This window comes from Sarcophilus harrisii, chromosome 6 (assembly GCF_902635505.1).
Source record: "Sarcophilus harrisii chromosome 6, mSarHar1.11, whole genome shotgun sequence".
In the NCBI taxonomy this organism is placed as follows: domain Eukaryota; kingdom Metazoa; phylum Chordata; class Mammalia; order Dasyuromorphia; family Dasyuridae; genus Sarcophilus; species Sarcophilus harrisii.
Window position 1 is genome coordinate 164,105,889 of NC_045431.1, and position 27,730 is coordinate 164,133,618.

Genomic DNA, 27,730 nt, shown 5'->3' on the forward strand with positions numbered 1-27,730 from the left:
GGCGGGCGGACAGTGATGGCGGCAGGCGATGGGGACTTGAAGCTCGGCACCCTGGGCGGCGGCAGTGATAGTAGTAGCAGCGGCAGCGGCGGCGGGGGCGGCGGCGGCGGCGAGGCCGGCGGCGAGGCGCCGGCGGGCGGCGCGGAGGAGGGCGGCGGCGGCAGCGGCGGTGGCTGGACGCTGTGGCCCGCGGGCGGCGGCAGCAGCGACGGCAGCAGCGGCGGCGAGATGCTGCTGAACGTGCTGCTCGTGCTGCTCGTGCTGCTCGGGGCCTACCGGCTGTGGGTGCGCTGGGTCCGGCGCGGGCTGGGCGCGGGCGCCGGGGCTAGTCAGGACAGCCCAGCCGCCTCGCTGCCGCGCATGAAGAAGCGCGACTTCACCCTGGAGCAGCTGCGCCAGTACGACGGCACGCGCACGCCGCGCATCCTGCTCGCCGTCAACGGCAAAGTGTTCGACGTGACCAAAGGCAGCAAGTTCTACGGGCCCGGTGAGGGCGGGGGCGCGCGGGCGGGGTGGTGGAAGGGGAAACGGGCGGGAAGATGGGCAGTGCGGGGGTTAGCGGGCCTCCCCACCCTCGCCGGCCTGGCCTGCGAGCCCAGCGTCCGAGGCCCGGCCTCTGGGGCCCACGCAAAGCCTGGGCCGCCCTTTGTCCTCCGGGCTCGCGGGCGCCTGAATATGAGCCTTTGCCATCCGCGGTTTCCAGGGGGCCTCCCTGCACTCCTGGATCCCGTCTGCCTATTCTCCCTCCGCCCCGCGCCCCAGCCTTGCCCTCCTCGTGTCTGTTCTCTCTCCCTCCCTCCGTGCCCTCCCTCTCTTAGCCTTCTAATTTCCCTCTTAATCCCCTTTCCTCTCCCCCTTTTTCACCTTTCCCCCTTCCTTCCGTGCGTCCCTTCCCCTTCCTCCTGGCATCCCTTCTCTTATCCCTCTTCCCTTCCCTTCCATCCTGTCGAGTTTAGGAGCTGGTGCAGCCCTCCCGAGTGGGGCGGCTCTTGGTCTAGGCGCTCAGCAACATCTCCCTTCCCCTGGTCTCTTTAAGCTACTTTTTAATCACGGATTGTTGCCAGATAGGCCAGAATTCAGGCAGATACCGGGAATTGATATTTTCCCTGCCTGTTGGAGGAAGGGAGTGGGGCATTTGGCCAGCTTGTTGTTCTCTTTTGGAGGGAATGGGTTTTTGGTTTTGTTTTGTTTTTTTAACCAGCACTTTTCATCAAGTTAACATGTAAAGTCCTTTGTAAACCTTGAAGCGCTATAGAAATGTCATCCATTATCTTTAGAGATTAGGGAGACAAGTCTCCAGATGCAATCTTAATTAAGAGCCAAGGAGGAATAAAAATTGGTGTGAGATATGTGCTTATGGCATAAACACCTGGTGTGCAGGCTACAAATTTTTTGAGAACTTTGTTTTTGGCAGCTGGCCTTACAGATGTGGAAGAGCGAAGAAGTGATAATTCTGCATGTCAAGGTTGCTGCTTAAAGATGCCTCTTAGAGGACTTGAAAGATTAAAATAAATATTTTAGTGAGTTTCATCTTACAGCAAAAGAACTCTAGTGTCTGGAAGTTTGAGTGATGAGCTATTTCCCAGGTGTGGGAGAGTGAAGTGACGGTTAGTTTCATGGCATGATTTATGTGTACTTGTGGTGAAATGCCTTTGTGCTCTAACTGCAGACTCAAGAACTCTAAGCTCCTGAGGGCTGATTTCAATGGAACTCCCGACTTTTGTTAATACCTTCTGTCTCTGAAGGCTAAATTACTTAGAACTTTAAACTCCTTTAGTCCAACCAAATGAGACCGGGTCTTTTTTGATAACTTGCAAAGTATTTATTGCTGGTTACATAAATATTAGTACGTTTACCTGCTTATGTCAGCTCTTCTGGTTAATGCTTGTAAAACCTTGCTGCCCTGTACTGGAGATAACTGGAGAATGGAACGAAGGTTCAGGATTTGAAGAGCCTAATTAAATAAAATAAAAACTTTATAGAAAAACATTATCATAAAATTTGTGTTGACTAGAGAATTCACAAACTTTTTACAATTTTTAACCAATACAATTCACTTGATTAAGCAATGCAGCTTTTAGAGTGCTTACATTTTTAAAAGTATTATGACTACCACATGAGTATGAAGTGAATTGTTTATAGTGTGAGATATGTTTAAATTTTTTTATTTATATACATTTCCAATTTGAGCACCAAGCTTACCTAGCTACTATTAATACTAAATTTATCTGAATTGTAAAGCAAGAGCTCAATCCAAGTTCTTATAGGAGAGAACAGAAGTCACACTATGGATAGCTGTTACAGTGTCTTAAAATAGCTACAAAAGAGAGGGACACAGACATTTTGTTTGGCAGCTCACTGCAGTTAAAGTACTGTGATATATGTGATCATACATTTAAATGCACACACATTTTTTAAAATCAAAGTCACAGAAATCCACTTACACCTAAAGACTGAAGCCATACAGAAGGGGCTATTAAGACACCAACCCAGAAGTGTCATAAACTTTCCTGCTCCTTCCTTGCCTAATCCTGCTTTCTGTTAATTCAGCAAGAGATATTTATAGATGAATATGAGAAATGCTGCCCACATAATTGCCTGGGCTTGGGGTTTCCTTTATTTTTGATTAGTACAGGATAAGAAAGTCTTTATTTATTTATTTATTTTAAATTTAGCAGGGAAAAGCAGAGGGCAAAATTTTCTAGCTGTGCCACTTGGTATTTTAAAGGATCTGTGATATCATTGATTTAGAAGGGTCATCTTCAGTCTACCACTGGAAATTGGCATTTAGCGATTCGAGCCTTGCCTGGAACCCTTTGAGGTTTGCCAGGATAACAGTCTGTGCCACAGAATAAGGACTTAGGGCTAACTGCTCTACTGCTTACTATTGCTAGGAAAATTCGTAGTATTTAGTGTTTTACTTTAAGTAATTTCCAGGTAAAGTCAGTTTTCATTTAAATAATTTGCTAACAAGTATTAATCTTATCTGGGAAGCTGACTCTAAAGATCACAGAAATTGGGAAACTTTCCAGCCAAACCCAAAATTGGACTGTTTTAACTTTTTTTGTGCCTTCTTGGAAGGGAAGATGAGTAGCTCACTTCATCAAGATGCCTTGTAGGAGTTTTCTACACTAATAACAAGAGTGCCCAATTTATAAAACTAAGTCATTTGATTAGTATTAATGTATAGGAGTATTAATATATAGGAGAAGGAACTTCAGATTCATACACTGGATTCAAATTTGAATTCTGCCATTTATTACCCACATGACTTGACATGTCCACCAACTTTGGGCCTCAGTTTGCTTTTGTAAAAAGTGAAAGGGTTTTGCTACCTCAGGGCTTTTAAGCCTGGGAACCTGGAACTCTTTTAAAACTTTCCATATACTTAGTTACCTTTGTTACCCTATGGATTTGTTTAGTGAATTTAAAACCTGTCTGAATCATCCCTAGACAAACCAAAACGGATAGGAGCCAACCCCCTAGCTACTGATCTCTAAATCTGGGATTGGATAATGCAGATACAAGATCCTCATTGCCATATGGGAGAAACATGTATGATCAGTACAAGGAACCAGGAAAACAAGAGACAATAGTTACTTCTAGTTCCTTCACATGCCGCAAGCTGTTCTTGGCTTCTCTGCTTATCTGAGAGAAACTTGTAAAAAGGCCCACTGGCAGGCCTCCAGGTTATTGTGCTTTCTGAAGTTGTTGACTTAGCCTAATATAAAATTCAGATTCTTTAGAGAAATAGCAATACAGACATTTGAAGATGTATAGTAGCTGTTAGATACAAGCAGAAGTGTCAATTGTCTTTTGTTTCAGTTTACTTTAAACTATTAGGTTCAGCTAATTTCAGCCTTTATTAAGATTAAGAATGGCAGAAGTGATGATTTTGACATTTTATGAAACTTGACGTCCTAATAGTGGGAGAAATTATTTTAATCAAGATCTGATTTTCAGTTGAGATTTGTTCTGGTAAAAATGAATTTGCTTTATAAATGTATTATTTCAATTCGGCAAACATACATTAATTACACATTTTGTACAAAGGATGTGTAAAAGGCTGAAACTCTTGAGTTGATGCACTGAAGACAACCGAGCACTTAAGGCTAATTACCCATTGCACAATAGCATATGCTTGGAAAATGGCCCTTCCCACTATTCTGTGCTGGTTCAATTTTTTGGTGTATACAGAGAATTGTGGGAAGGATTAGGGGGTAGAGTAAGACAAACCAGAGTCACTTTGGCGGTAAATGAAGAGAAGGAGGTCCTGGAGATCCTTCATCCATCCTGTTCACTTCTACCCATAAAGACCAAGGACTTTTGCTTATCCTGACTCGGGCTGATTCACAGCATCCAGGGTGCTAACTCGGTCTTCACAGGAATGTGCTGGGTCTTGATGGTAGAAAGACAAAAGGAAAAGTTCCTTCAATGACCTTCCATTCTAATTCTCTATAAACTGAGCAAATATATTCATCTATTATAAGGGGAGTTATTATACATGCTGGAATTGTTTGTAGGTGGAGAAATTCTTTTATCTCTCTGGTCTTCAGTTTTCTCAACTAAATTTACCAGATCAGATGAGATGATTTCTAAATCTTATTATTCTAATGCTTATGTTTTTAAGTGCCCATTAAGCAAATGGCTTGACTAGAACAGTTGCATAATTTAAAAAATTAATATTTCTATTCCTAAGTTTTTTTCTTCAATATTTCACTTTAGAATAATTGCTACAATATATGGATTGGTGAATAAAACGGGAAAGTAATCATTAAATTATAATTAACTTAAAACATGAAATATGTCATGCTAAAAAAAAATGAGAAAAAAATCATTGTTAGAAGGAATTGCAGAAGTACTGTGGTCCAGCCTTTAATGAATCTTTGACAAAAGTGGTCATCCAGCTACTGTTTGGAGAATTCCAGTAATGGGGGATTTAACTTTTAAGCGAACTGAAAAAATGCATTTTAATTGTCAGAAAAGGAAGAATTTTCTAAAGCCAAAGTTGAATGCAGCCCCTTATCCCTTCTAGAATGCTCATACTTTCAGGTAGAAGCATTCTTCAGTAACTAAAGTTAAACCCAGTAGTAGAAACCATTGTGAAGAAGTTGCCTGAGGGTATATATCATTTAGTAAGTCTGTAAACCATTTTTCCCATAATAAATTATAAGGTTAGCCCTTCATACATATCACCTAAGAATTTAGTTGCTCAACTAGTGTTTATTGGCCTCATAAGCACTTTATGTTCACTGGGATTTTAAAAATAAAATTATGCTCATTCTAATGCCCAGAAAGTTGCTTCTAGAGTTTTGTTGGCTTCATTAAGTTTTCTTATATCTAAACTTGGTGATAGATATAATCATAAGATCATAAATTTCATGCCAGAAGAGACCCCTTGTCCCATTTTGCAGATGAAGAAACAGGTCCTAAGAAGTTAAATGACTTGTTCATTGTTTGGTAATAGCAATGCTAAAATTTGAATCCAGGGCTTCTGTGTGTCCAGTGATCTTTCAGTCTTACCACACTATCAAAGTTAATACAAAAATAAAACTAGATTGTTGATTGTTTTAATAAGAGTAAGTAGGAGCGAAGGCAATTCATAGAATCATAGATTTAAGTACCTTAGAGATCTTGTAGTCCAAACAGGCTCCTACAGATGAGGGGATCTGCCCAAGTCATAAGGATAGCAGTGTTAGGATCAGGATTGGTGCACAAGGCCCTTCCTATCACCTGTTACTGCCTGACTCAAGAGATTTTGATCTTCCTTCTCTTCTGACACACAGCCTCCTCACTTAGGTTGATTAAAATAACTATGGAAAGGAGAGTTAACATTTCCAAATGCTGCTTGTATTGTAGGTAATGTAAAGCAATTTAATTTGACATTTTGACCCCCTGCTGGGCACAAAGGAATTATGGACTATGGCTCAGCTAAAATATTGTAATAGAATTGGTTTTCTACTGCTATATTCAGTATCTGCAAGAATTTAAAGAGAAGTAATTCTGTGTAGGGATTGTAGCCCTAGATTGACCAGATAGAAATGAACTGAAAAGAATACAGTCATACATTGAAAGCCAAATTGCCTTCTCTTAAAAATGATGAAACAATTAAGATTTGGTTCTTGATAATGTTAAGAACAGCAGTGATAAATGTGAAAGGTACTGCCCTCCCTTCTGTTCATAGAAGCATGGAATACCATGTAATGTGATAGCCCAAAGGCCAGACTGTTCCGAGGCTGTTATTTAGGGAGGAACAATGTTTCAGATTAGGGAAGTAAGGAGGTGATAGTCCTATTGTACTTGGTTGGGTCAGATCACAAGTAGAGAGGGCAGTTATTAGTACTGATACCTTTTAGGAATGACACTGTCATCCAGAGGGTGTCTGAGGAGCCTGCCCAAGAAATTCCTTGCCTTGGGGAGGCCTTCAGAGGCAGGAACTAGAGACAAGCCTTAATATAAAGTGCCAACATGGGCAAGGAAGGTCTGGAGGCCTGGGCTAACCAAGCTTCTTGTTGTGAATGCTGTAGAAAGATTTGGGAGGTCCTGAGGTTCCATTGAGAATAAATTCGTAAGGCTGCTAATTAAACAGGCATAGAAATACTAGACTTGGAAGAGCCTCAGAAATAATCTGGTCAACCCTCATTTGACAGATGAGGAAGCTGAGGCCTCCAGAAGACCAAGTTGACTTATCTAGGGATGTACATGGGTTAGTGGCAGAGCCAAAACTAAAATCTAGACCTCAATTCACTGAGCACCTTTATTGAGTGTACTGAAAAGTAGTACTTGCCCTTCAGGCAGCTAAAAGAGGTTCACAAAAAGTGTAGTTCAAGGACTATTGAAGTGGGAGAGCAAGAAGTACCAACAAACAACTTGAGAAATCAAGTAAAAAAGAGGTACCAGGATGGATCTAGAAAACTGGTAGGGCTTCTGAAAAGCCCACTTAATTAAGCAGTGGATTCAAAATATAGTCTAGTACCTTACAGGTGGAGGTGGGTGATGGAGTAAACACTGAGTTCATGGAATGGCCTGTCCCAGTTCATCTGGATTACAAAGTTAGGCTTGGTGTAAGGCAGACTGAAAACCTTTGGGGCTTCTCCCAGTGAAGTATGTAGCACAATGCCTGGAAACTTAGTAGGCAGTTAATAAATGTTTATTGATTGCTTCATAAAGTTATGGGTTCCCCTTAAATGGAAGGGCTTCAAGCAAAGCTAGTAGGGCTAGTTGTTGAATTTTTGCAAACCTTTAAAGCTCTCTATAAATGCTCATTACTGATACTGTTTACATATATGGGCTGGGCTAGATGGCTCTACCTCAAAGATTTCCATGACTTATAGACCTAAATGAATTTAAGAATATAGAACTTCAGTCATCAGATGGCACTTGAAAGCCAGTTAGTTCCTCAAGCACTGGGGATACAAATACAGAGAAGGATCAGGTCTTGGCTCCCAAGAAGCTTCACATCAGGAAACATGATTGAGTCTGGGCTTTTCCACTTGCCAATCTCCAACAGGATCCTGAACCAGCCATAGTCCAAGTTCTCACCCAGACAAGTTGCCTACTTTGGGAAGCTGCTGTGAAGATCAAATGAAGTTATATGAAGTGTTTTAAAGAGTAAAATACTATATAACTTGGCAATTATGATTTCATAATCATTCAAGATTGTCTTACTATTTTTAGTATTCTTTTTATTCAAAATAGCAGAAATATATAATAATAGCTAACATGTGTCCTGTATTGTACCATGTGCTTTGCAGTTATTTTGATTCTCACAATAAACTCTGGGAATTAGGTGCTATTATCTCCATTATACAGATGAGACAACTAAGGCAAAAGGGCTAAGTGACTTGCCCAGGGTCACACAGCTAGTTAGTATCTGTGTCTCAATTTGAACTCGGGTTGTCTTCTTGATTCCAGGCCTAGCTCTCTTATGTAGTGCACCATCTTATGCCAGGATCTCAAGCCTTGGAAGTCTTTTTCAATATTTAGCCTAGATTTTTCTTGGTTAACTTAGATTACTTTATCTTATGGATTATTCCTTCATATGCCCATAGGACCAAGGCCAAGAGGGATGAAGAAGAGCAAATTCAAGTGGGTTTCTTCTCACATGATCATATGTAGAATTACTTGAAAAAGTTGCCTGTCATCTGAATGAGTTGCTCTTCCCAAGTTCCTGTTCCATAGTATCAAGTATTATCAGTTCAGATCAAATGGGGATGAAGCACAACTTTGGTGCTTATTCCATCATCCCAAGCAAGTTTAAATCCAGCATTCTGACCCCTAAACCAGGCTGCTTTAATCTGGGCAATTTCAACCCTTATGGTATTATTACAGTTTTTTGATTGATTTTATGTAACTAGTTATTTCTTTAAACCTGGTAGTAAAAAGTATATTTTCTCCAGTATATCCTTTTTTAGGAGCAAAATATTTTTCTTGTTTATGTGAATCATAGTTGTCCCCTCAACACCATGACTTGCACTGTTTAGATTACAATATATCATAGGTTAGCATAAGAAACTAAATGAAAATTTTTGGGGAGCTTTGCAGAAGCCACAGACAGCATAAGAATTCCAGTAGACAACACAGAACAAGTCTAGAAACTCAGAATTGCATAAAATACATGTGTTGTGTAATATATCAGCATATTTTATCTTTTAAACCATAATAATTCAGACTTTTTCTCAAAGAGAGGGCCAAAAAATTCTGGGAATTTTCCAGATCACAGACCATGCCCCTAAACCCCGCTATATAGAAAGGATAACTACTAATTTAAATGATTGTTCACTAGAAGGATGATTTAAATTACAAATACGTTTTGTAGTGTAAAGCATTATTGTGGCCCATAATTTTGGGTTCTAACTCCAATCTGATCAAGTTCCTTATGGATTTAATCTTCCCAGGCACCCCTGTAATTCATACCATTCCTCCGAAACTGCTCAAAAATCACCAGTGACTTAAAGATTGCTAAATTCATTGAAGTTTTCAGATTTCATTTTTCTTAATTTCTGTGTGGCAGTCAATGACATTAACTATTCCTTCTTAAAACTATCTTCCTCTGGGTCTCATTGACTCTTTCCCTCTCTTCTTTTTCTATATTCTTAGATAGTTCTCTAACTCAGATCCTTAGTCTCTCTAGATATGACTTTATTCCAGACCTATTTGCTTTTTTGTGTTGCTTTTGCAATTTTGTATTGACGGTTCACTTGCTTAGAAGGCAACAAAATGCTTCCTATTCTTTATGAAGGCTTACCATGGCCTTCATGAGTCCTCCCCTGACAACTAAAGGGAGAAGAAATCCATCTATAGAAAAACTTAAGTGCTTTTTTTCATGCACTTATTAAATATTCTGCTCTAAATGATTAGTGTAGTTTGCTTTTGACTGTAGGAACTTTTCACTTTACTTTCTGAACCCATTTCTCCCTGGCCCCTATTAGCCCTGTGCACATGTGAATTGCAGAATATCCCCTGAACCCTGACTCTTCCCCTGTCCTTTCCCCAATCTCATGCTCTCCTTTTTTGTGACCTAAGGAAAGGTATTTTAGAGGAAAGCAGTGTGATGAAACTGTGCTTGGAAATCTGTGTAATTGTCTCATATAATAATAAAACTAAAACAGATTAGAGTTCTAATTTATATACTATATCATATATGATATGAGATTCCAGAGGATATATCTAACTCTCTTGGCAAGTCATTTTATTTATAGCCTTTAGAGTAACATTCATGAGTACCATTGATTTTAAAATCCTAGAACTGACTAGTATTTAATTCAAGAAATATTTAATGAAATTTACCATTTAACACTATTCTGTTATACTAATAATTCATATTAATATAGTATGATATCATGTGAACAAAGTTATAGGTGTTATGTTTTGTAGATCAAAAAACTGAGATGGAAATGTTTTGTTGATTTGTTTTTTTTTACAATGACAGCAAGTCTGGATTAAAGGATTCTTGATTCTGAATGAATTTACAAATGAAATATAAGGGTCATGCTAAGCATTGAATTTATTAAGAGATGCTTTTATTAAAGATCATGTTAAACATTGGAAAAAAGAAATCAGTCCTTGCTTTTAAGAAACTCGCAACATAACATAGGCGTTTGCAGCTACAGGTCAGACAAGCCCACTAATCTTTAGCAAGGCCCAGATTAATCCTTTATCTTCAGTTCAGACTCCATCCATTTCTGAGGCTGGACCAGGGTCTCTGGTGGCAAGCACTCTGCTTCTTCAAAGAGTCCTGAGAGCCATACTTGCTAAGGCCAGTGGATATGTCTCCTCAATGGTTGCTGAATGAGTCTCCCAATTATGGGACATGCTAGTCATACTTGAATTCTCCAGCAATCGCTGCTTTGCATGCCTGGTAGGCCTAGCCTACCAGCCACACATGTGGCCGTGTGGATAACTTGTCGACACCTTTCTTTACTTGTTCCTGCAACAGAGTTCTCTTACTGTTCCTGTATCAACCTAGCCTGCAGCTCTTCCTGCCGCTTGGTAACAGGGAGTGTGAGCTAACCATAAGATCTGCCCATTAAGGATTCTTTTCTTGTTATGTTTGGGTACTGCATTAAAGAGTCTGTATTTGTTTGCTACCTAATCTAGTTACAATATCAAAACTCTGTCACTTAGGTGGTAGAATTCTTTGTGTTTATTTTTGCTAAGGATATTTTTCCCCCTCAACTTACATTATGGTCATAATTATTTTTCTTCTTTTTTTTTTTTTTTTAAAGTTTTAAGGTCGTTTTTTTCTCCCTCATGTCCCATTTCATTCTGTCCTTTTCTCCCCTCAAAATAATCGGTGATTAAATAGCATCCAGGGAGAAAATTTACACACTTGAAAAAGTTACTGCTCATAAAATACACTAGTCTTCAGAAGATTGCAATGTGCATTAATGGAGATAAGTAATAGTAGAAAGTTACCTTCATTTCTTGTGATCCTCATTATCTTGGAGGTTGATAGTGTTCTCATCACCATCTCACAAAAATCAGGATGCGGAAAGTTAGTGATTTGTCCAGAGTGACATAACCAATAGCTGCCTAATGTGGGATTTAGGAGTACAGCTCTTCATTAGGGTAAGGGAGACATGAATCCTTAGGGTGTTCTGACCTTTGGATCCCTGGGGCACATTCACAGGATCAAAGATTGACAACTAGAAAGGGGCTCAAAGGTCTTGTAGGCCAACCCCCTTAGTTTACAGATGAAGAAATCTAAGGCCAAGAGGTTAAGTGACTTAGGACTAACAACACAAGAGCCAGCCAGCTTTTGAGTTTGAGCGAGCCTCACCTCCTCTGATAACCAGATCCAGTCCTCTTCACCTGATACTGCACTGAGTCACAGCCACGCTGTACTGGAATTATGTACCCTTACTTGGGATTGATTTTTAATTCATTAAATTATCCCTAATAAGATACTTAAGAGTTCTTGTTGATCTTTCTTAGGTATCTCATCCTTAGTTTTATTGACAAGAATAGAAGAACAACTTTGAATGCAGTGACTAATTCTAAACTTACTCCTATACTTAAAAAATCTTGACAGTGACTTGTGTGGATGGGCAAGAATGCTAGTTATTTGAATTAGAATTAAATTAAGTCAATCTTAGATATATTTGGTCATATCTCTGATATATGATTAACAAGATGTTTAAAAATGGCATCCTTATTATAGAATTAGATTGGTTTTTAAAGGCTCTGTTTTATGAGTCACACTATTTTTCCCCTGTTGGAATTTTCACTTGAATTTGTGGATCTGGATTTAGTTTTTTTGTTTTGTTTTGTTTTGCCTTATCCCTGCTCTTTAGATTCCAAATGATGATTGCTAATTCCTGAATTTATTTTAATGAACTAGGAATGTGTAATTAGTGAACATTGCCTCATTTCCAGATCTAATATTGCATTATAACATTATTGTTGGTTGGGTGAATCTTTACATATTCAACATTATTGAAAGTCAGATATAGCTAGTAAAACATGAACAAATCTGTTAAATTATTGGTTTCTGAGATGGTCTCTCTTTTTCATAGTTCCATATTTCTAATACTAGAAGAAGCTCCTTTTATTAGAATAGATTTAGACACACTCAAACTGACTGATTGATCCCACATCCAAAAGCATGTTACGGTCTTGCATAACTTTTTGGTGAAATGAAGAAATAAATTGCCACAGAAACTTTAGAGAGCTCAATCTTTCACATATGCTGCAATTTTTAAAGAAGATGGGCTGAAAAGTTGGGTGGGGAAGCAGATGTGTTTACCATTGAACCATTTCTCTTCAGGAGGAAAAACATACTTTTGTTTTGGTTTTAGTCTTGAAGTTTAACTGTTTACACAAGTTCAATTTAATTCAACAGCTGTCAGAGACAATAGCCATCCTCTCCTTCCCGTCTTTATGCCCTTCAAATGAGATACCATATAAATCTGCCTTTGGAACAACCTCCTAGATTCAGCTAGCATTTCCATCCCTTACTGGCAAGTTACTTCTCTAGGTGTTATCTTCTCTTCTGTTAAATGAAGTGATTTCTAAAGTACCTTCTACTTTCCAATTTCAATTAAGAATTGTACTGCATGGGAATTTTTTCTCATGGGGAAAGTGAGTATCAGAAGTGAGGAGCCGTAGAATCTATATTTACCCCAACTGTGTCATTAACCAGCACTATGACTTTAGCAAAGTTGTTTTGTCTCTGTCCTTATTTGTTAATTAAAGAGTGAATGGAAAGGCTCAGACATCTAAGGATGCAGGAAGGTGTCCATGTCCCCAGGATCTGGAGGAGATAGTAGCAGGTAGATCCTCTGCAGTTGCAGTGGCAGAACAGGTATCTAGACCCCATGATCTATCTTCCATCTTTTCATAAGGGCTGTGGGTAGTGATTCCTTGCTCATTTGAGTGGTACTAGCAAGAGATCTGCCTTCCATCATTGGAAAAAGGAGTTGTCCCTGGGAGTCTTACTTGAGCTAGTATTGGGGGAGCAGTATGGGGAGAAGACAGTGTCTGGGCAAGAGGCGATAAAATAGAGAGTTAACACTGGTCATGACCTGACCTGACCTGACCTAACCTAGCTGGGCTGGAGGAAAGCCTTTCTGGCTGGCAAAACCTGCTTCCACCTACTCCCAGATGGAGTATAGACAGCAAGGGTAAGTTGGATCTTGGATGTGCCAGTGAGATTTCGATGTGGATGTCTTTGGGAACCATCCCTTTAGAACTTAGAATAATACAGATATAATTAATAGCTGATGATTAAGGAGCTGTGGAGTTTTTATTGGATTTTTTAAAGTTCTTCTGGGAAGTAGGAAGGAAATTATATTAGCTAACAGTATGACATAATTCTCATTACCTCAAAGTGACCAGAATAGACAAACTTGGCTCTCCTGAAAGAGAAATACTAATGAGGTTCAGCAACAAAGTGGATGAATGTATCTCAGGGTACTTAGTGAGGAGTCAACTAAAATAATTAGCAAGAAAATTATTGGAAAGCTAGATCTTGTGGTCGCTGGTTTTTAACAATGAATCTTGTCCTAAATTATATGGTATCTTGAAAAATATTAGTTAATGCTACCATGAAGCCATCAGAATTAATAAGACATTGAAAAATACATAAACTTTTATCGACAAAAATCATATACATATATATCACTTTTCTCCTAAATTAACATTTTAATAGCTCGAAAACATCCCCAGTTTTAAAAAAATCTTCTAAAGTCTAAATTTTGAACCCATTTGTTTAAAAAAAAATGCAACACATTTAATTAGTTTGCAAGGATGACTGACATGAATAAGAGGGATATTTATAAGCTGAATTTCGCCAAAAACCTTTCCCTGATTGGTCAAAAAGTATATGGCCAGTGGTACATTTATTCCATTGAAATCTTTGGATCCTTTCCTTGGGAAGTGTCTTTTCAGCTGTAAACAGCCGTGAAATCAGAGTGCTTAAATAAACAGCTTTAGAAACAGGCCTTTGAAGTAACTGAATTATAAACTGTTAAAACAAGATTTTAAAAAACACCATTCAGTCACATTGCTCTCACTAAAAAAAAAAAAAAACCTTCCCTTTTTAAAAACATACTATTTATTTCACCTTTATGTGAGCCTTTTAAAGTTTGTCTTGTATATTTTCTAATGTACACATAATATGTTAATATAACTAGCATATTGAATAATTTATGAATGCATATATTAGGGTTTGTTCCCAAAAAAGATTTTCTTTGTTACAGATGCATGATCCAAAAAGATTAGAGACCACTTGAGATTACTTTAGCTTGTGCTATATAGCTTTTATTTCAGAGGCTAATAACTCACTAAAAAGGGCAGCTAGGTGATACAGTGGTTAGAGCACCAGCCCTGGAGTCAGGAGGACCTGAGTTCAAATCTGGCCTCAGGCATTTAATATTTCTTAGCTGTGTGACTCTGGGCAAATCACTTAATTCCAATTGCCTCAACCAAAAAAAAAAAAGTTATTAAAACCAATCAGGCAAACTAGAATCTTAATTTAATAATATCTTTGTTAGACCATAATTCATTTTTACTTTTGAATGTTTTGCTGTTTAAAAATTTTTTTAATAATACTTTTGAAACACTAATTGAAATCTTTTAATGATACAGATATTAATTAATAATAAGCACATACCCCTTTTGCTTTGGAAGACAAATTAGAAAGTGTCTAGAGATATTATGCCCTCCCCCCTCTTTTTTTTTTTTTTTCTTATTCTATCACGTTAGGTTGAAAATATGTCATAATTAAAATGTTGTGCTCATACCTGTTCATTTGATTTATGGGCTGATGAGCCCAAGAACTTGTAAACAATTCTGGGGACAAGAAGATCTGAGTTTCTCAAGTAATCATTAAGAAAGTGTTCGCCTTGTCCCCCTCACTTCAGAGTATAAAGATTTCTTTGAAACAGGTGAGAACAGAAGAGGGCTCTGCTATAATTCTTGCTTATAAATGCTCAGATGATTGTTCCACCACATGATTGACTTTGCTAAATGATATGAGTGCAATGAAAGTATCAGCTGAATCACACAGAGAATAGAAAGGCACTCTCCTTAAAAACAAGAATTCATATAATTCATTTTTTAATGACTCAGGATTTAGTGTTGTTGTAAAAACATATACAGGAATAGATAGCCAAGAAAAATCGAGGAACTAAACCGTTAGTGGAAACATGATGGTTCAGTGCATAAAACACTGGGCCTGAAATCAGGAAGACTTCAGTTCAAATTCTCAGACATTTCTAGCTCTATGACCCTGAGCAAGCCACTTAGGCTCAACTTTTCCCGGTTTCCTTATCTGGAGGTGATAATAATAGTACCTAATTTCAGGGTTATTGAGATGATACTGTTAAAAATCTTCACAAAGCCTAAAGTGATATAGTGTATTAATTCTGCTGGTAGTGATTGTTAATTTTTATGAAGAGATCCCCTTAGGGAGGCTAGCAGCTCTTTAAATTTATATGTATTTTATATTCGGTAACTTAATTTAAATATCTATTGGCATAAATTCTAATAATTTAGATTTAGTAATTGCATTATTTTATACTTAATGAACCCTTTTGGGAGTTCATTTGGGATTAATTTTTGAGATAGCTTTTGTGGATTAAGTACAGATTTAAGATTAAAGTTTAGAGGGCAGCTAGGTGGCACAGTAGTAGATAGAGCACCAGCCCTGAAGTCAGGAGGACCTGAGTTCAAATGTGGTCTCAGACACTTAACACTTCCTAGCTATGTGTCCCTGGGCAAGTCACTTAACCCCAATTGTCTCTGAAAAAAAAAAAAAGTTTAGAATCATGAGCTCCTTGGAAGATTTTTTTTGAGGTGGGGAAATACATGATTTTTTTTCTGTTAGCAAATGAGCTTTTAGATATTAACATTTTATTATTTTAGATAGTAAATTAACATGAACTTTTTTAGATAGCTGGTTGTGGTTGTATTAACAAAAATCCTTTTCAAGTATTAATGTTCAGAATCCTTAAGATATTTAAAATCTATCCCATTGGATTGTTAATGCCCCCCCCCAAATCACTTTTACCTCCCTTTAACCATTTAACTAGTAATTTAATTAAAGTAATTTAAGTAGTAATCTACCATAGCTTTTTTCCCCCAATACCACAAATAATCAAAATCTGACTGATTTAATAGAAGGAAAATGAACCCTTTAGGATCTCTAGTCTTTTCCTTACCTCTTTATATTAAACTGCTTTTTATAAATAATTTCTTAAATAGATTTTATCCATCCAACTAGTCATTCCTGTAAGCTGAATTTCAGTGGCTTGTAAGGCACTTCTTCAAATTCTGTTACCTCACCTGCCCGGAGGAATGGTCCCACTCTGATTAGTTGCTATTGCTACCCTTTCAGAGAACCAACTGATTTGGACATAGGGGGAAATGACACTGACAAATATTCATAATCCCACACTTTATAGACAGTAACACATCTACTCTGATGACTTACTTGTTGTGGAGAATTTTTGATGGCTTTGCTATCAGTAAGACATAAAAGTTTTGGCAGGTCCTAACAAACTTGGAAAGAAAGGCTTAGATTTATGGCCTTCACAAATATGAAGACCAGAAAAGCTTGCAAAAACTAATATGAACTGATGCTGAGTGAAATGAACAGAACCCAAGAGAACATTGTACACAGTAACAATAAGATTATGTGATGATCAACTGTGGTGAACTTGGCTCTTTTCAATATTGAGGTTCAAGGCAATTGCCAATAGACTCAGAATATAAAGGACTCTTTTGTATCCAGGAAGAGAACTATGGAGACTGAATTGCACGTGTTTAACCTATATCAGACTGCTTGTTGTCTTGGAAAGAGGAAGAAAAATTTGGAACACAAGGTTTTGTAAAAGTGATTGTTGAAAACTATACTTGCATAGATATATGGAAAAATAAAATACTATTGATTCCTGCCACCACCTCCCCCCAAACAAACAAAAATCCAAATTTGAAGACCAATCAGTTTCACAGCAGTTAAATACTATTTTGATAACCAAAGATGACCACTTAACAAGGAATGGGGGGAGGGAAGGGGCGGGGCGGTTTGTGATCCATTTTGGTGTTTTGGTACCTACAATGATAAAATTAATGTTTTTCTGGAAATAAGTAGTGAGTGAATCATAAAGTGATATCAATCAGTGAACATTTATCAAGAACTTAATATCTGCTGGGTACTAACTAGAATAGAAAGACATAAGAAGAAAAAAGCATACTCCAGGAGGTAGAGTCAAGATAAAAATGACTTGCCTGAACTCTACTCCAGAACCCTCTGAACACCTTTAAATAACGCCATAAAACAAATTCTAGAGCAGTAGAACTCATACAAGTACAGGATGAAATAATTTTATGGCCAAAGTCAACTTTAAAAATCAGCAAGAAAAAGGTCTGTCTTACCTGGGTGAGACTGGAGCAAACTTCGAAGAAGAAACACAAATATGAAGAAAATAGCACCTTAAAAAATAGAGTAGAACAAATGGTAAATCGTAAAGGAGGTACGAAAAGCCAATGAGAAGAATGCTTTAAAAAGCAGAATTGGCCAAGTGAAAAAAGAGGCACAAAGATTCACCAAAGAAAAAAAACTCCTTAAAAAGTAGATTTGGGAGCAGCTAGGTAGCCCAGTGGATGGGGCACCCAGCCCTGGAGTCAGGAGGACTTAAGTAAATTAAAATACAGTCTCACTAGCTGCAAGACCCTGGGCAAGTCATTTAACCCCACTTGCCTTGACAAAAAAATTTTTTATGTAGATTTGGCCAAATGGAACAGGAAATACAAATATTCATTGAAGAAAATATTCCTTAAATTAGAATTGAGTAAATGGAAGCTAATGACTTTATGAGAAATCAAGAAACAATAAAACAAGACCAAAAAATGAAAAAATAAAACAATGGAAATTAAATCCAGAAGAGATTTAATTTAATAATATATATTATTATATTACATTATAATATAATAATCCAATAATTTAAAAATTATTGGATTAACTAAAAGCTATAGTCCAAACAAGATCCTGGATACATGGTTTTAGAAATTATAAAGAAAAACTGTCTTGATATTCTAGAACAAGAGGATAAAATACAAATTGAAAGAATCTACTTATCACCTCCTGAAGGAGATCCCTAGGTTTTATCTTGAGTTTTTTTAAAAAATAAATTCATAAGTCACACTTTTTGTAGATTACACAGATTGTTCATATTATTATTTTTTTCATTACTCTTTTATGAGGAAAATAGCTTTGATTTTAAAACTTGGAAAAGATACTCAGATATTCACAGAGAACTATGAATACATTTACATGAATTTTCTCTTTAATAATGCAGATTCACCCTTGTCTGTGCTTCTCTCTACAGTTTGTGGCAGTAGATCTACCCAATCTGCCAGGGACTTTCCTGGCAATGAGAATGCTGCCAGTACAGCACACTGGCTGGCCAGAAGTTTATCTCTTGCATTTACCCATGTGGCCAGTTCATCTTCTTTTTCCACTATACATTTCTGTGATGATATTCTTTAAGGAAATTATAGTGGAATTGCCTTCATAATTGAATGCAAAGCACTAAATTATTAGCTAGTAAAATATAATATACTACTATTGATCTTGTATATAATTTTAAAGTTTTATTTGCATCCCTGTTATGTATAAGAATTGTATGCATTCTTTTTCCCATTTTAAAAAAGAAAAAATTGAAATTTAGCAAGGTGAGAAGTGAATTGCTCAAGTTCTTAACAAATAGTGAATGTTAGAACTGTCAGAGCTTTTTTTTTTTTTTTAATGGGATGTTTATAGTATTTTGTTGTAAAATTGGGGTATTGTAACATACTATATATCTTTTATGATATGCAGTTTCTAAACTTAATATGGGTCATCTGGCTTCTACAAAGCTCCAAAAGACTCCAATTTAATTTCTTGTGCCAGTCTGTGATATAGCAAAATCACTGTGGGCAAAGTCATGATATGGAAAGGATAACTGCATATTGATTGAAATAAAGGAAGACTGAATAATTGGAATGATTGATTATTTGAATGTTTATATATAGATTGAATCTACAGAGTAAAGATATTTAAAAAGCATCTGAAGAAATCATCTGTTGCAATTTCCTTTCTTTTGGAATCGGGTATAGACATTTTCCATGATAGTAATAGACAAGTGTTTTGTGAGCATCCATCTCCCTTTTGTATGTCATCCTTGATTTATATAAAGCAGACAAAAGTTATCTCTGTTGTTTAGTCTTTTGAGGAATCTTTTATGCATGTAAGAGACCTTGGGAGAGAATCTTTTAAGTAAGCAATCTTCTGCTTTAACAAACAAGCATATCTGGTGTGTTCTCAACACTTGTCAGCCAGAGGAATAAATATAAAGGCTTTTTAGATTCATAAGTTGAGATCTAAAGCTGGAAGATAACATAGGAATTTAGTTTGACTTCCTCATTTTTAAAAATGAGGAGACCCTCAGGAGGGGAGATGTGGTTTCTCACCCAGGTGGTAAGAGCCAAGCCCAAATTTCCAAATTCAGCATTCTTCTAATTTTTTTGTACTTCCCATTCAGTAATCCTCATAGAGCCCTACAGAACACCATGAAGCTGATGAACATACATATGATCTCACAGACTTCATTATATGTCCTGAGCCAGGGATTAAAGTAATTTCATATTAGGCAGAAGGAATAGGTGGTGAAATAGCATTGAAATGCTGGTTGTCCAACCAGATAGATATAAAAAGACTTGAATTTGATACAAGCACAGTTAGAGAAAGCTTCACGATTTCTCAGATAAATGTACTTGGGGAAAATTGACTAGCAGTGTACAAAGAAAGTTATAGATAAGTTGGGTGAGTGCCTAATTTTATTAAAAAACAGGCTTCAATAAAAATGACTGAAAAAATATTTGGACTGAGAAAATTATAACTGATATAAAATCTTGACATCTGTGTTTTATAATAAACTGTGTAAAGAGTTATAATATCACCTATTTCCTAGTATATGCACAGATAATTTCCAAAAAGAAAATGTTTATCACTTTTAATGCTTAAACTCACAATCATATGAAAATTAAAATTTTTGAGGCAGCATTCTTACATGTATAGTATTATTATGCTAATAATAGTAATAATACCAACAAATTCTAGCAGGGGTATTGATTATAAGCACCTTGAGGACCAAGATGGCTGATTTTCTGTTTGGTTTTCAGAATACCAGCACACCTAAAAATCCTTAAATGTTTGGTGAAAGGAGTTTGTTTTAGTGTAGAAAAAATTTTTCCCATTGCTAACAGGTGCAAACGACTAGTGTTTTTGAAAAATGGTCTGGTAGTGTGTACAACAAATATTAGAAAAATAAACACATCCTTTGGCATCCAAACCAAATACACAGAGCTTCAGGCCTAAAGTAAGGAAAGCATTAATTTAAATCCTGCCTCAAGACATTTACCAGCTGGGTAACCCTGGGCAAGTCCACTGAACCACTATCATCTGATATGATCACACCATCTGTTAAATGGGAATATTAACAGCAACAAACTCCCGAGGCTGTTGTGAAGATCAAATATATTTATACTGTGTTTTGCAAACTTAAATTGATATAACATGTTCACCATTAATTATTATGTTCTGTGTTAGTCTAGTCCACTCAGTTCATACAAGTGCAGCTGCTTTTTTCTAAATTATTTATAGTTTATTACAGCCCAATAATAGTCTTTTTATATATCCACATACCACATTTTGGTGATCCCTTTCCCAAATGATGGGTACCTAGGCTCTTTCCAGTTCTCTGTTACAACAAAAAATTAGATGTGTGGTCCTCATTCCCCACACCTCAACCTCTCTTTTTTAAACCTCTTTAGGGTATTATTCACGTCCTATCATATCTGATTCTTTATTACCCTTATGGGGTTTTCTTTGGCAGAAACACTAGAGTGATTTGTCATTTTCTTCTCTAATGGATTACGGTGAAGGGAGGCTAAGTGACTTCCCCAGGGTCATACAGTTTAGTAGGTGTGGGGCCAAGGCTTCAAAGCTGACTCACCAGCTGCTTTGAGGTCTGTGACAATGACATTTCTTGATCAAAGGATGTGTATTTATTAGCTTTTTAATTATAGTTACAAATTATTTTCCAAATTGGTTGCAAAATTCATCATTTCAGTGCTTTTTTCAATTGAGTGGGTGTAAAGTATAACCTTAGGGTTGTTTTTATATATGTGATTTTTCAACCTTTTTTCTTTTGTCATTGCAAAAAAACTAAAAGTGACCTAAATTCCTAATTGTATGTGAATGGTTGAATAAATTCCAGCACATCAACATAATAAAGTACTTCAAATGCAAATGATATCCACATATGAGTAATACAAAGAAATATGGAAAGACCTTTTTGAAGAAAGAAAAAGTAAGGAACAGAGTACATACTAATTACAACCATTGAATAGGAATAAACAAAAAAGATTCCAGGGAACTAAAAATGAATTGTTTTATATTTATTAAAACTCGTGCTTAAATGTAGTTACAAAGTAAGTTTATTTGCTTGTGGTAGAATTTAAAGTATTTATTTTTAAAATATGATAGTTTACTTCCATCAAGGGGGTTTGCCATCTAATTTGAGAAAAGATGTGAATACAGGCAGAACATGAAAAGGGTGCAGAATCCTAGGAGAGTTCCCAGATGCGAGTTTTGGCTAAGAAGAATCAGGGAAGGAGATAAAGAAGATGGAGATATGTGAAAGATTCCAGCAGAAAGGTGTGAGAAGAAAGTCCCAGCAAGAGAAGGAGAGGAAGAGGGTGGGTAGATTGGAGGCCAACGACAGAGTTTGAGAGTAAGCCCAATTCAAGCTTACTGAAGATCCACCTGGCAGAGGTTGCGAGCAATTAAAACAGACCAATATTCAGAGACTTTCACATTAAAAGATTCTAGTGCCACCCTATGGGAGGTATGGTGCTAGTGCAGAAATATGTGAGTTAATAGCTACCAATGTAAACCTAGAACTATTCAACATTAAATGCAGATTTTCGATCTAGTGTACCTTATTAGGAGAGTTATCGTGCTAAAGAGCAATAATATTGTTGCATTAATCTACAATCGTTAAAGTCTATACAAACATTAATAGAGTCTTGATCTAATGTGTATATGGTGTCTTAGAAGAAGTTTCCTCCATTGATAAAAGACCAAAAATACAGTAATATAATACTAGTCTATTAGATCTAGAGCTAAGACCATAATGAGAGTTTAGATCAAAGTGGAGTATCCATTGCTTTTCTAAAGAATATGTCCTAATTCCTGATATTTATAGACAAATATATGGTAGACAATAGATGCTAGTCTGTTAATTAGGCTCACATTACATAGAATATTCAAAGCTTGATATATAAGGAAGAAAGTCTAAGAATTCAAAAAATAGTGATAGACTGACCATTTTGAGCTTTGTTAAGTAAGTACATTCCTATCCATGTCAAATCATGTTATAGACCAGATGAACATATGGAACTTTAGATAGCTTGGGTTTAGTGCATCAATGTACAAAATATTCAAAGCTTTCTTGATATTATAAATAGCAAATCAAGATTCCAAAAGAATAGTGATGACTGAAAATTTAGCAGTTGGTTAAATAAATTTAACCATGTCAAAATCATGTTAAACCATGGGAGATGTGACTAACATATGGCAACTTCCTAATACTTAGGGGTTAGTGCTATCATGTGACTGCTAAAATGTTTAATATAAATCTAAAACAAAAATGATAGTGCCACTTTATTTGGGGTTGATCAGACTATTCTGCTCATCATATTTTAGATAGATTGTTGATAAATAAGTCCAGAAGATAGCAACTCAGATGAAGAAAAAACTGAAAACTGTCATGTCAGAATTGTTTGAAGGAATTTGGAATATTTAATCATCAGAAGAGCACTTAGCTTGGAATTTTTCAGTATTTGAAACCATGTCATATGGAAAGGGGGAGGTGATTGTGTGTGTGTGTGTGTGTGTGTGTGTGTGTGTGTGTGTGTGTGTGTTACAAGAGAAAAAGAACTAGAATCAATAGGACAAAAATTACCAAGAGGCCAACTTCAGCTTATTTGTGAGAATTTTTTTTTTTTCTAATAACCTACATATTAGTCTAAAAAAGGAATATGATTTCTTCCTGAAACAGTGAACCCTAACCCTCAGGAGCATTCCAGAAAGAAGTTTGATGATCACTTGTTTTTTGTTTTGTTTTGTTTTAATTTTTATTTAATAGCCTTTTATTTACAGGTTATATGCATGGGTAACTTTACAGCATTAACAATTGCCAAACCTCTTGTTCCAATTTTTCACCTCTTACCCCCCATTCCCTCCCCCAGATGGCAGGATGACCAGTAGGTGTTAAAATACATTAAAATATAAATTAGATACACAATAAGTATACATGACCAAACCGTTATTTTGCTGTACAAAAAGAATCAGACTCTGAAATATTGTACAATTAGCTTGTGAAGGAAATCAAAAATGCAGGTGGCATAAATATATAGGGATTGGGAATTCAATGTAATGGTTTTTAGTCATCTCCCAGAGTTCTTTCTCTGGGCGTAGCTGGTTCAGTTCATTACTGCTCCATTGGAAATGATTTGGTTGATCTCGTTGCTGAGGATGGCCAGGTCCATCAGAACTGGTCATCATATAGTATTGTTGTTAAAGTATATAATGATCTCCTGATCCTGCTCATTTCAGCATCAGTTCGTGTAAGTCTCTCCAGGCCTTTCTGAAATCATCCTGCTGGTCATTTCTTACAGAACAGTAATATGATGACCACTTGTTAAAGATAAATGGAGAGAGGGGTTAGATAAGATGATCAGGTCCCTTTTCAAATTTACGATTACTGGAACAAATTTTGAAAACTGATTTGGATATAAGGAAATGGTGCCTAAAGAGAATGGTATGAATGTGAAATAAACTGAGTAGTCAAGAAGCAGAATAGATTGAGAGTTTGGCTCTGGATGAGGAAAAACAATAGGTTCTTGTCTGTATTTTATTTAAGATAGCACCTTTTTTATTGCTAGTAATTGTGCAATGAAATATTGTGGAAATGGACAAGCAAATCTGGAATTTCTGTCATGAAACAAACTTATCAGTATATGGCCTACAAGAAGATTTTATATCGCTCAATGACAGTCATTTTACTATTCTGAACCTACTGACTTTAACAAGAACAATTAGTAAACAGTATTATTTCATATTTCTCCATTAGAGGCTTTTGGAAGTAAAGGCTATACAGCAAAGCATAAGTCATATATATTGGTGTCTTTTCTTGCTAAATCTTTTAAAATATAGATCAACCTAATAAAACAAACTTTTAAAAAAATCTTTTTTTTTCCTTTTCAGTGGGACCATATGGAATATTTGCTGGTAGAGATGCCTCCAGAGGACTAGCAACATTCTGCCTAGATAAAGAGGCACTCAAAGATGAATACGATGATCTCTCCGACTTGAATGCTGTACAGATGGAAAGTGTTAGAGAATGGGAAATGCAGTTTAAAGGTACTGGTGGTGGGTGGGCATGAGAACATAGAAGAATGCAGGATATATACCCAAGATACTTATTCTTTTTTTGTGTGTGTGGTTTTTTTTGTTGTTGTTGTTGTTGTTGTTGTTGTTGTTTTATTATTATTTTTTTTTTACAACATTATCCCTTGCACTCACTTCTGTTCCGAGTTTTCCCTCCCACCCTCCACCCCCTCCCCTAGATGGCAAGCAGTCCTATATATGTTGAATATGTCCTAGTATATCCTAGATACAATGTATGTGTGCAGATCCAAACAGTTTTCTTGTTGCACAGGGAGAATTGGATTCAGAAGGTAGAAATAACCTGGGAAGAAAAACAAAAATGCAAACAGTTTACATTCGTTTCCTAGTGTTTTTTTCTTTGGGTGTAGCTGCTTCTGTCCATCATTGATCAATTGAAACTGAATTAGGTCTCTTTGTTAAAGAAATCCACTTCCATCAGATTATATCTTCATACAGTATCGTTGTTGACGTATATAATGATCTCTTGGTTCTGCTCATTTCACTTAGCATCAGTTCATGTAATTCTCTCCATGCTTCTCTGTATTCATCTTGCTGGTCATTTCTTACAGAACAATAATATTCCATAACATTCATATACCACAATTTACCCAACCATTCTCCAATTGATGGACATCCACTCAAGTTTCCAGCTCAAGATACTTATTCTTAATAATTCTCCATTAGGAAATTTTACTTTTAAAAAAACCATAGGTGTTTTTTCTTTCAGTATGATTCTGATTCTATATATTATTTTTAATATTTTGTAAGGAAGTCAGATAAAATATTTTTGCCATTTAGGGTATTCAAAGGTATTAAACTGATTTCTAAATGGAAGTGGTATCATACAGGGAATATGAAAGAATCTGGTTATATACTTCCTTATCTAAAAACCAAGAAATTGCTTTGTTATTTAAATTGCTTGATTACAAATATTGACATAATTTAATCATAATTGAAATTCATTAAAAAAAAATATGCTCTCTAGCATGTATTGGGTAGGTACGGCTTTTGGAACAGCTTATTGGTTAGGCTTCTTAACTGCTTTAGACAGTCTCCCCCTGTCTTATATCCAACCATTATACTCTAATGTATATATAAAGCAAAACCTGTTAATTCAGAGTACCTTAGTAGTGAGGAGGAATGATAGTTTCTAAAGCCATAAAGTAGCTCAGTTGTGTGGAGGCACACATGAGAGAGACGGACTGCCTCCTCCAATGAGCCATGGAGTCACCCAAAGCTTTATCTTTCACATGATTTAAATAGTTCTTCTAGATTAGAGGCATTAATTAAAGAATTATGAGATGTTCCTACTCAGTAAAATATAAAGCTGCCTCCTAAAAGGAGCTTGCCAAGCCTTTATCAGCGTTCACATTTTGTTTTGAGTAGCAAGTTGTTCATTTAAATAATTAGCAACCTCAGTGAATGATAAGGAAGTTAGTTACTTACTCTGGAGGGGACATATAACTTCCTTCTTCTGTAGTGACATTGAAAACAAACTGATGGCTTAGGCTGCTGATGATGGTCTTTTCATATCTCTTCCAGAAAAATATGATTATGTTGGCAGACTCCTAAAACCAGGGGAGGAACCATCAGAATATACAGATGAAGAAGATACCAAGGATCATAATAAACAGGATTGAACTTTGTAAACAACCAAAGTCAGGGGCCTTCAGAACTGCAACCTCTTTTAATTCCCTTTCACAGAATGTCCTGCATCTTTGGGTTTGGTTCATCTGCTGCGAGAAAAAACAAAACAAAACATTCAACAGATTTTGTACAAGAAAATGTGTAGTCTTGCTATGGAGCTTTGACTGCTAGACATCATTTGTGCTGCCAAACATTTGTTGGAATCGTCTGTGGCATCCAGTGTGGCTGCGTCACTGAAGAGAAGGGGGCAGGGATTCTAGAAGGTGTAACAAAATCACACAGCTGTTCCTCTTTGGTGAATCACAGACACCCAGTAGCATTTGCTACTCTGGAAGTGTGCCGGTCTCTCTGAAAAACAGCATGGATATGTTTTTTTATGTGCTGTATTTTTGTTTCAGCCTTGAGGGAAAACTTTTGTGTACATCCATCCGTTTGAGTAGTTGGCCTACTGAAACATTAAAATGTGAATTTCCAAACTTTTGTCATAGAGGTGTTACTAGCTCTGGCAAAAATAAATAAATAAATAAACAAATAAAAGAGAACAACACTTCAGTCCTAAGAAACCCTGGCAGATTAGAAAGGGGAGATCAAGGTTATCCCTTTCCTAGGTGGATTTATGTCAAAACTAATTTCCCAGCATCAAGAATCCCGAAGCCAGTCTTTACCCCTTTCTTCAAATCAATATGAATTGTGCCTTATTTCATTTAGGTAGACTTGGATTGTTATAAGGAGGACCCCATTTGTGATGTCAGAAGTCACTACAAGCAGCGTTGAGACAGAAGTTGAGAATGTTGTGTTGACTGGAAACCTTGATGTCATTCTGTGTGCATAGAATGTATAAAGGGATATTCAGTGTTACTGCCATATCTGTTAATGTACATGAACTTAATTAATTAGCATTGCAATGGCCAAATACACCATCCATGATCTCTTTTTAAAAAAAAAAACAAAAAAACAAAAAGGAACCTCCCTATCCCCCAAGCAGCTGCCTAACCATGGGAGGCCAACCCTTGCGTCTCCTGATGATGTGAGTGTGCAGGGGGGTTGTGTGGCTGGATGTCTGCAGGTATGTCTGTCTCAGTGAGAGTGCAAGTGTGCGTGTGTGTATATGTGTGTGTGTGTGCGCGCACGTGCGCATGCATGGAGAGGGCCTCAGAAGGGGCTGCTTCTGCAGATGTTGTAAATACAAATGTCATTTTAATAAAGCATGTACAATAAACCAAAATAAGTTTGAGTTGGACTTTATATACAAAGTATAAGTCTGAATTAGGCTTTTGTTGGCCAGGTTTTGTGATATCTGCTATGAGAATAAGGAAAAATCTTAGTCATGGAAAGTTGGCATTATTAGCTGATGGTACCACATCTACTGGAACTTCATGAATTCTCAAGAAAAATCCGAGATGATCCAGGTAAGAAATGGATTATTAAAATATACCTACCTATTTCTATGCTTTGATGATGTCATGGTTAATACACAAGAGTGAAAGCATTCCGGGCAGCAAAAATTGAAAATGTAATAAAAAGGAAATAATCCCCAGTTATTGATGAAATTCTCTCATATGCAATTTGAAAAAACATCTGTCA

General features: G+C 36.7%; 1 protein-coding gene across 1 annotated transcript; it reads left to right on the forward strand.

The window, feature by feature from the left end:
* Nucleotides 1-27,371, forward strand: PGRMC2 (progesterone receptor membrane component 2). Its single transcript, XM_031943762.1, has 3 exons — nt 1-487; nt 24,317-24,472; nt 26,042-27,371. The coding sequence occupies exons 1-3, from the start codon at nt 16-18 to the stop codon at nt 26,137-26,139; spliced, it is 726 nt and encodes a 241-aa protein (XP_031799622.1). The 5' UTR covers nt 1-15; the 3' UTR covers nt 26,140-27,371.
* Nucleotides 27,372-27,730: the final 359 nt, after the last annotated feature.